The 10,526-nt window shown below is 33.9% G+C and overlaps 1 protein-coding gene across 3 annotated transcripts; it reads left to right on the forward strand.

Moving 5' to 3' along the window:
- Window positions 1–2,308: 2,308 nt before the first annotated feature.
- Window positions 2,309–6,551, forward strand: LOC111305033 (nicotinamide adenine dinucleotide transporter 1, chloroplastic-like). Of its 3 annotated transcripts, none has more exons than XR_016331310.1 (10): window positions 2,309–2,874; window positions 2,957–3,052; window positions 3,163–3,269; window positions 4,398–4,446; window positions 4,593–4,702; window positions 5,303–5,397; window positions 5,516–5,604; window positions 5,675–5,769; window positions 5,996–6,303; window positions 6,414–6,551. XR_016331310.1 is itself a non-coding variant. In XM_022902193.2 (9 exons), the coding sequence occupies exons 1-9, from the start codon at window positions 2,805–2,807 to the stop codon at window positions 6,230–6,232; spliced, it is 948 nt and encodes a 315-aa protein (XP_022757928.2). In that variant the 5' UTR covers window positions 2,309–2,804; the 3' UTR covers window positions 6,233–6,551. The 3 variants fall into 3 exon arrangements, 1 of the variants encoding a protein (XP_022757928.2); XR_016331311.1 differs by having other exon boundaries at window positions 6,421–6,551; XM_022902193.2 differs by having other exon boundaries at window positions 5,996–6,551.
- Window positions 6,552–10,526: the final 3,975 nt, after the last annotated feature.

The raw sequence follows: 10,526 nt of genomic DNA on the forward strand, positions 1-10,526 counted from the left end.
TAGGTAGAAAAAAAGAGGATTTAATTAAACAGAGAAACGAGATGATCATAAAACAATCAATGTTATATCAAGTAGCTATGAAAATTTTGTAAGTCAATATTTATATTTACGACTTTGTTTGGTAATGACTAATGACTTTTTTAAATTCATAAGTATAATTTTTTTTCTTGCACAAATAAGTTCCACCTTTGAAAGTTGGGTTGTTGGGTTTAGGCGAAAAAATTATATTCTCCGCATTTAGGAAGTTAATCAAAGTAAAAACAAACTCTAATTATCTTTGGTGTATTTTTGTTTTTATTTTTTATAATTAAAATTATAAAAACTGAACCTTTATTATTAAAATTAAAAATTAAAATCTTTTATTCATAAATCACATAAATATTGTAAGATGAACAGATGAAACCGAACATACATTGATGTTGTACCAGTCCATTGGGCACCCAATTCCTGCATTTTGTTCCTCATTTAAAAGCCAAGTTTTTATTCGTGTACCCAATTCATACAAAGACTTGTACTGTTAAACGTCATTGCTTTAGGCGATATTATTGCTAGCTCCTAGTTGAAGTGCGTTGTGTCGTAGTTCCTTCCTTCCAGTTGTTTTGTGATTAGTAGTAGTATTATACATCCGGAGTTTCTGATTTGCTTCAGGATAAGACAGTGATCATCGCTTGATGTTTGAAGGCATTGGGACAAGAGTCCCCGCACGTAAAAGACTGTCCCAAGGCCTACAAAGCAGATGGGTGTGGCCCATTACCAAAGCGGCCATGTGAATCCAGCTGGCATTGCTGATTGAACTTAGTGTTCATAAAGTCAGCTGATAGCCGTGGTACATGACCAACGCTCCATTCTGCAACAGCATGTTTTTTTTCACATTTTTAGTACTTAAAAAAAAAAAAAGAATCATTTGCCTTCTAATCAGCTACCAATGGGCTCTTATACTATTATTTATCGTTTATAGGCATATCAAGGGTGATTTAAATATATAAAATAATAATATAAATACGATTAAATTAAAATATTTTATTTTATTTTATATTTGATATATATATATAATTTAAAATAAAATAATGTTATTTATTGATCAAAATTATTTTTTATCAAATTTTATATAATTTAAGTTATTTATATAATTTTTAAAGATATAATAAAATATATAAATTTAATTTAATAAATTAAAAAAAAATTTATGTTAAGAGGATTGGATAATCATAGTTACGATTAATATTTTTATAATTTTATATTCTTTTAGATGTAAATAAAATATATTATAAGATGATTATTATTTTATTTTATCTATCATCTTATAAATTGATTTAAATTTTAAAAAACTAAATATGAGAAACATATATTCTTTTATTTTGATAAAATTTAGTTATCAATAAAAATTACGAAAATAATCAATTAATCTTTAACGTAAATAAAAAATAATAAATAAATAAAATCAATACCAAAACCTTTATATAAATTGAAATCCACGTGTCTTATGAGACGTATTCGATTTCAAATAAAAATAAATTTTTTATTTAAAAAAAAAAAAACTAGAGCTAACTTTTATGCTTTGTTAGTTAGATATAATAGTAAACCACATGTTTGAGAATAAACCAACAAACTCATCCCTTGCGAGATAGAAAATATGCTTGTAGAGACACATCTGATTTCTAAGGGAACATATTCAATTTGCTCTGCATGATTATGTCTAAGGGTAAACTGGACATACCAAAATTTAGCATATGCAACAATTGTAAGAAAATGAACAGAAAAAATAATTAGTCTGTACGAGGACATTGATTATTTTCCAAAATACATTATTTGACTTTTTTGTTGATCACCATGCTTTGACAAATTTAGCTCGTTTGGATTAGAATTACCTTCTAGGGAGGAAATTGAAATTATCAAAATTATTCTATTTTTACTTGTCAAGCTTGAACGACAATCCCCCTACCATATATGTCACATGGTAGAAAAAATTTCTATTCAAATTAATGAAATTACTTATTAGTATAAAGTATAAAAAGTTATTTAATTTTGATATTTAATTTAAACGATTCATTTATTTTTAAAATTTGATATCCGACATATATATATATATTTAAATTTTCTAACCTTTATTCTATATAAAAAAAAAAAAAATCCAACTTCAGTTATTAACTTGGTTTAGGAGTTGGTGGCTTGCAGCCACCGTTACCAGCCAGTCCTGGTTAAGGTTAGGTGAGCTATCCAATTAGGTCAAGGACCAAACATCACAGAGACCCAGAGAGGCCAATCTGCCAGAAGTGTAAAATGTCGTGAGGGTTTTCGTGCACAAATTACTTATTATTATAATAATAATATCATTATTATTATTGGACTTAGAATCGGAGACTTTTTATTCAAATGGGTCCCATGTGGGGCGAATCGTCCGGCTGAGATCTGATAGGCTGATAATAGCCAAAACAAAAGCCCCATGTTTTAAAAATTGAAACCAAAGCCACTCTTTTGTCTCCACAGATCTCATGGCGATTTCTCGATCTTATCGTGTAACACATAACCTCTGGAGCCAATCCTCTCCTTAACAGTTCCCCGATTGTTGCGCCTCCTTCGGATAAAAAAACCAAAAAAAAAAAAAGGATACAAGCGGTGAAGATCGAAACCCTAACTCGGGCGATTCGACTCGTTTGTTCACAAGCCAACGCAACTCACATCCAAAGAGCTATATCCTTTGGCAATGCGACTCTGGTTCTCGGCGATATCCCTCTCGAGAGAGGACTCCTTTTTTTCGGCTAAAATCTTCGCCTGTTTTCAGATTCATTTAGAGAGTTCTAGATATGACGAACGATTCCCATGCCCCTAATTCAAGGGGTCTCCTTTGCAATGCTGGTGCCGGCGCCGCCGCCGGTATGTCAAATATTTCCTCCCCTTTTCCCCTACGCCGTTTATCTTAGTAACTGAATTATGGAGCTCTCGTTTGCACGTGCAGGTGTTATTGCTGCAACATTCGTGTGCCCTTTAGATGTTATAAAGACTAGATTTCAGGTTCATGGGCTGCCAAAACTCAGTAACGCTACCGTTAAACGTATGCGATATTGATTCACTTTCATTCTAAAGGAAGAAAAATACAAGAATGTTTAAGGTTTTTTAATTTCTAACCTTTTGCTTTTGTTTTTTGTTTGATTATTTGACCAGGTAGTCTTATAGTTGGTAGCTTGGAACAAATAATTCAGAAGGAAGGCTTGCGTGGCATGTACCGTGGGCTTGCTCCTACTGTACTCGCTTTACTTCCTAATTGGGCAGTAAGTGTTGTATTCCCTGTTTCTATTTAAGCTGTTCCAATCCTGTTTATAAAGTCTCGAGGAATTCTTGGATGTTATTATCGAATTGGAAAAGTCAGCATTTGTTAACTCAATGGTCTGTGAGGAATGAAGTTGGTTTCTTGTCGGTTTGTGTTGACCCTAAAGTTTATATCTAGGTAACTAGACCTTGAGGAATATGAGAAATGAATATGGATTTTGAGGCTTCGTTGCATTATCAGTAGATTATTTAAATTAAAGAAACAATCCTTTTGCATGTTTGAGTTTTGACAAGCTGAGAATTTCATCGATCTGATTCTTTACTTGCCTGCAATTCCAAACTTGATCAGAAGATAAAGGTTTCTAAGCTTCTTTGCTGTTTACTGTCCTCAATTTTCCCACCTAATTTACAAATTGGGTTAAGTCACAGCTTGTATATACATAGAAACAAACTAAGCCTTTTCCCTCGACATGGGTTCATTTATGTAATTATTCTACGTATAATTTCTCAAAATACACAAAGATGGCCTTATAGAGAAATGTAGATTCAGGACAGAAATGCTCATATCCAGCAAAGATTTAATCATCAATGCTTTTTATTTTCTTTTGCAACTCTGTATAGCTTAAAATTTGAGGTGCCTGTTTGAATACTTTAAGTAAATTATCTAAACAAGCAGTGGCATTACAGCAGTTTTTTTGTTTGATTGAGTAATTGAGCTATATTGAATCTGGAGGGGCAACATTTTATTTGCTATTGAAGCGTTAAGTATCCATTAACAAGGGTGAACCACAAATGTAAAAATCTGGCTTCCTCCTCAATGCATAATTTTGATTTGCCACATAACATGATAATTTTTATACTTGCTATTTCCTATCCCAACAATGCATAATACTGTTAGATTTGATTTTTGAGGAATTTATGGTTGAATTAATTGAAACAGAAAGCCTAACTACTTGTTTGGTTGGATTTCCATGGGTGATTTTGTTATTCCGTATGAAATTATTCTCCTTAATGTAGATGTGTTTCACATGCCTTGCTTACTGAATTTAGGTCTCCCTTTTTTTATCTATTTCTCTTACTCTTGCTCTTTTGGTGCTTGCTTGAATTGATTTAATCCATTCCTTTTGCAGGTATATTTTACAATGTATGAGCAGCTCAAAGACTTTCTTTGTTCTAATGGTCAGTTCCTAAACTATAGGATTCACAATTCAGTCTAAATTTAGACCATTCATTTCTTCCTTTTAGATTTTTTTTTGCTGTGCTTATCATCTTGCACATTTTCTTTCGAATTTCTGACTTAATTCTCCTTCTGGGTGCATGTGTAGATGAGAATCACCAACTGTCAATAGGTGCTAACATGCTAGCTGCATCTGGTGCTGGAGCTGCAACAACCATTTTCACAAATCCTCTTTGGGTTGTGAAGACAAGACTTCAAGTGTGTCTCTCAAGTTTATACTTTATTGTTTTACCATGTAATGACATATGCTGAAAGAAATGAAAATTCTAGATAGTGTGGCATGTTCTATGCAGCAATAGTGACTTATATTAAATTTCTAAGTTATCTTGCCTGGTATTTTATTCCAATTATGGTTTGTTATGGGATATAGAAACTTTAATCTCTATTTTCTCTTTTGTTGCTTTTGATAAGTACCTCTGTCCATGCCCCCTACCAACCCTCAAAAATGTAAAGGCACTGGGGAGCCCATACCAGTCAAGTAATAACCCTTAAGAAGGAACACAAATAAACTGTGGAAAAAATTGATAGGAGAGTGCATCAATGATTTAGGTGCACACAAGAAAGTGACTACCTGCATCAAGTGGGTGGATGACTGATTAGTTTTTTTTTGGCCGTTTGACTTTGCTTTATAGGTGACAGATTGTTTTATGGTAATATCTTTTTGTATTTATAATCAAGTGTTCTTGGTTTGATTTTTTTTTATTTTAACTGTATTATTCTGCTATTTATTTATAGATAATAAATTTAGAGCTGTTGACTTTTTTATGCATTGACATCTGTCCCTTTTGTGTTTTATAGACTCAAGGAATGAGAGCAGGAGTGGTTCCTTATAGGAGTACACTTTCTGCTTTGAGGAGAATAGCCCATGAGGAGGGTATTCGGGGTTTATACAGGTTTTGTATCACCATTCATAAGAATTGATAAATTCATCTGATTTTTTAGCTAAGTTGTTTTTACCTGTTAGGATTTGAGAAATGATTCATTGATGTCTGATTTTTGCATGATGAACAGTGGTCTCGTCCCTGCATTAGCTGGTATCAGTCATGTTGCCATTCAGTTTCCAACATACGAGAAGATCAAATTCTATTTAGCCGATCAAGGTTAATAATCCACATGTTTTTAGTTGAATATACTCATTGAAATATTTTTAACTTAATGGGGCCCTAGCAGATAACACTACAATGGATAAACTCAGTGCGCGTGATGTTGCTGTTGCTTCATCAGTTTCCAAAATATTTGCATCCACATTGACTTACCCACATGAGGTATGATGAATAAATGTTTACAACTCATTTGTTAAGTAAGAAACTCTCAGTTGTTCTGAATGAGGTTGCATGGCACTTTCATGTAAAAAAGGTGGGAAGTGGGAATATGTTCTGATTGCCATAGGCTATGCTAAGAACTTTATTTAGATTTCTTTATCATTAGCAGCTCTTTAATTATGTAAGCTGATGAAACTAACACGGTTACATTTACTCTTGCGTGACATAGGTGGTACGCTCAAGGCTTCAGGAACAGGGACATCACTCTGAGAAACGTTATTCTGGTATGGTTGATTGCTTCAGGAAAGTATTTCAGCAAGAAGGCCTTGCAGGATTCTACCGTGGGTGTGCAACAAATCTTATCAGGACCACACCTGCAGCTGTTATCACCTTCACAAGCTTTGAGATGATTCATCGATTTCTCGTTGACCTTTTCCCTCCTGATCCACAGCCTCACCCATTGTGAGGCATCGCGCTCAAACATGGATATCGCCACTGACGCCTGGCCTAGGACCAGGCAGCTTATACATCATCTTGGTAGTGACACATTTTCACAGTTTTTTTTTTTTTTTTTTTTTTATTTTTTATTTAATTCTTCTGGTAGCTTTTTACCAATATTTATTCGGTCCTCATCTAACCCCTGTAAGATCGAAGGTTCCGGAGGAAGGTGTGGACATGTTATACTGACAATGATAATGACGAAAATGGTGGATCGTGAGCTTAACTTAGCACATTCTTGAAGGATAGGTAGATAATTACAATTATTTATCTTTGCTTATCGTTTACTACTTGCTTGTTATCCCTGTCTTGTTCTATCATCATATTGTTTAACTTTCAAAGTATATAAACTATGTAAAATTGGGGTTAGGCTCCCCACCATTATTTTTTTTTTATCTATTACTTTTCAATACAATTTTGATCACCATCCACGACTTTTACAGTTCTTAAGTGGAACTGACACATGTAAATGGTTTTGATGAGTGTATTGAAAAAAATGGACAAAATAATAATGAAGGGGAGTTTAACTTGTAAAATTGAATGAAGATTGCTGCTAGAAAGGAACTTAGGTTGTGCAGGTACCATGGCTTGATTTGAGGTGGAGAAATTTATTTTTTTTCTGTGAAGGATTCCACGGTATTGATGTTTGATAGTGCCTAAGGTTTGAGCTATTTAGAAGAAATTGGAAGTTTGCTTGGCATTCCAGGAAATTGACCCCAAAATCTAATTCATTAACAGCTGTGTCTAGGAATTAGTTGGAAGGGTGTAAGGTTTTGCATTTGGGTCCTTATATTCAAACTGCAGAGGGCTGATATCACTAGATTGGTACTGCAAAATTATTCTTTCATATATTGTCTAAGCCTGCAATCTAGCATTATATATGATCAATTAGTTTCCTTTTCTATGTTCCGTTGTTCCTTTCCTCAGGGTTTTACTGGTGAACCTTTGGGCTTGGCCCGTATCAATGATCTGATTCATGCTGTGTAGCTAAGACTAAGACCTTGCTTCATTGCTGGTTAATTTGGGATACTCACCCCAACTTAAAAGAGTAACCAAATTTGTCTGAATTGCCGTGTAACTATGACATGCAAGCATATTCAGTCCAGTTCTTAATTTGGGCTTTTGTTTTGGAGACGAATTCAGCTACTTACCCAAGGTCTCGAACTTCCTCCTCAACTCGCTCCCAGGAATGAATGGTAGCTAATTAAGCATTCAAACGCGTTTGCTTTTCTGAGCAAGTTTAAGGAATTTTGGATGGGGATTGCAAATTTGCAAGGATAAGAGTTGTTGGTATAGGGATTTTCTGATGGAAACAAGATACTTATAGTCTGTTACGAAATCACAAAACAAACCATAACAGAAATGCTTGGCTTTAAATACTAAGCCTGAGCCTATAGGTCAATTGTTTGTGTTGAGACTTGAGAGTTCATACTTCAAGTAGAGATCATAAACTCTAGTAAGAAAAGAGAGAACTTTGGCATCATACAAAAAATCTAAGCTCCTGGCTCCCATTCAATATAAATCTCCCCTTAATGCAAAGGAGACTCACTCTCTATTTAATACGTGAGAATATTCATCAGTCATGATCGATCTAATTAATTCCTATTTATTTAACCAATAACTAAATGCAAGTTTCAAAGAGGGATAACCATTTCCTGATCAGCTTGGTTTTTTCATGCGTTGAGCTCAAGTTCCGGATGAGCCCAGCCAACCGTACGTGTTTGGATCATGTTTATATTGTTTATTGAATATCACTCAAAAAAATAGTAGATATATTATTTATTGACTTCTGATGAAATACTAATCCATTTTCTTGCAAATATATTCAGATTAAAATGGATAATCTAAAACGTTATACAAAGGATCATGTATACTCTTAAAAATATACTTCACTTGAAAGCTTTAGGACTATGACAATGTGCTTGATTAATTAGAAAAATCCTCTTACATCTCCATCTCCATCTCAATGCTAGTTATAAGTTTAGTGATAAAGGAGAAAGTGGGCATATATAATTTGACAACTCATTAGCCCTGTAAAGGGAATCCTAAGAAGCTTCATCTTCTCTCATATCAGAAAGACTAAGACAACTTAGAGGCCCCCAATTAGTGGCTCTCCTGACATGCATTCTTTAAAAGGGTATTCTTTCCCTATTTTTGGTAGACATTATTAAGTTATGAAAAGAAACCAAGATTCAAATTGGATGTGATTAACAGTTCATAACATCACATTATTAACACATGGGATTGAGTTAAAAAAAAAAAAAAAAACCCAAATCTCAAGTGTAGAAGTACTGGAATAAATTAGAACACTGATAGCTGCTAGGTCATTGATTTCACATTCCTCTTGTACAATGCTCTAGATTTTTTCATTCTCAGGTTTGTGGGGCTTGGTGCAGGTTTGACACTTTTGAAAATAGAAAAAAATCTACTTATTGTTGTTTCCTTTTTGACATTTTTGTGATGGTACTGTACTGAAATATCAGCAGATTAACATTGCAGCAAGTGCCACTACCACAGTATAATTAAAGGACATGGCTTGGCAGAGGTAAGGGAAGGGAATGTGAGGACAAAAGGACTGCCCTTTTGACCTCTCATCATAGTCTGTTTGATGAAAAGTATTAGGGCTATTAATAGATATAGAGGAGTGCAATGCTTTCATGATTTGTTTGAGAATGCTGGTTACCCCACCCAAAGAAATAAAGGGCCAACCTGTGAATGTGATGATCTTTCTTTATTTTAATTTTTTTAAATGGTTTTCATTAATTTTTTCCTTTGATTAAGGTTATTAAACCAAACATTGCAACAACAAGCACTTGTTTAAAATTTTTTTAGGGCTTCAAAAAACTTAAACTACCACCTACTGGCAAGTTTGGCTCTGTTAAAGAAACTGGCTTTTCTTGGAAACAAAGTCTTCTTTTCTACTCACCCAACAGATAATATTAGCGTTGCTGTTGAGTTTTAACTGATGTGTGTGGTTAGAAATAGGGGCTGGCGTTTGCTTTCCAGATGGGATTGGGATCCAAAATTTCCTTCAAAAGACATTCTAATATCGTGGCCAGCCAACGACAATAATTATCATGATGGTGGATACTTTAACTTTTCCGATATAACATAGGGACTGTTTATTCGTTTACTATGAGGACATAATCCCTAATGTGATAATGGGAAATACCCTAAAGTTTAGCCTTCAAAAGTAACTGCTATTATTAGAGCTGTAAGTGGCGGTTTTTATAGCTTTTTTGGGCAATGGATGAAGAGATGACCCTAGGTGGAAGAATTCCACTCTTTTATTTTTAGAAGATGATCAAGAAAAAGAAATATCGTTCAGTTGAGAACAGTATTTTGAACAAAAAATTTGATCCATCAAATAATAAAAATATATGAAAAAAAAAAAAAAAAGCTAGGAAAAAAGTTGAGCATACCCATATTGAATACATATACTCATATCCTACACTCACTCAGCCCGAGTAACATATCAAGAAAAAAACATGGGTAGTTTAGGATTTCAGGATAAGGTGACGCATGTGGGTGCATTATATGATGTGGCCTCCCATCTTCACAGCATGAACCTGCACATTCCTGCACCAGAAAGTGATGCCCATTTTACATTTCTAATCCATGAATATAATCATGGCTTTCGTTGCCAGCGTCACCAATCCATAGTTGGGTTCGCTTAACATGTGAATCTGAAGGTGTTAAAGAGAAAAAAAGCATTCATCCCACATCATAACTTCAGCCTGTCAAACATTAACTGTAAAGAGAACTTCTTGTTAGTATTGTAATTATAGTTTAACTATTAAACTACAATTTTTTGCTTATTCATAATTAGGAATGGTTAATCATTTGTTTTGCATCATTAGAATAATGCTTTGCTTTGGGATTTGCATAATCTCACACTTTGTCCCAAAAAAATTGGGCCCTAATTCATTCAGAAACAGTATAGCATTGCTTTCACCCCACTTATGAATATTTATCTTTTTTTTTTTTTTTTATGTAGAGGACTCAAGGGCATGATGAACCTTTTGATTTCGCTTCATTTTTAGCAATTCCAGCTAGAATATTCCATTTTGGCTGAAATGAAAACATGGAGTCCCCCCTCCCCCCTAATTGACATTATTCTGGACTGTAGCTTTGTTTCTGTCTCTCCATTTGCGAATTAACTTTTTCCATTTTTTTTTATTTTACCATTTCTAAATAGTAGTCGTTTTATCTTAATTGCTTGGCAATAAGCTTAAGCTGATAGGGTTTCGGTTATGATCGAG

This window comes from Durio zibethinus, chromosome 21 (genome assembly GCF_047325235.1).
Source record: "Durio zibethinus cultivar Kanyao isolate XHJ-2024 chromosome 21, ASM4732523v1, whole genome shotgun sequence".
NCBI lineage: Eukaryota > Viridiplantae > Streptophyta > Magnoliopsida > Malvales > Malvaceae > Durio > Durio zibethinus.

Excerpts from the sequence above, each read along its gene's own strand:
- LOC111305033 (XM_022902193.2), top strand. The coding sequence starts at position 2,805 with ATGACGAACGATTCCCATGCCCCTAATTCAAGGGGTCTCCTTTGCAAT. Across the intron at positions 4,703-5,302 it reads TTGTGAAGACAAGACTTCAA|ACTCAAGGAATGAGAGCAGG; the intron begins GTGTGTCTCTCA and ends TGTGTTTTATAG. Across the intron at positions 5,605-5,674 it reads ATTCTATTTAGCCGATCAAG|ATAACACTACAATGGATAAA; the intron begins GTTAATAATCCA and ends GGGCCCTAGCAG.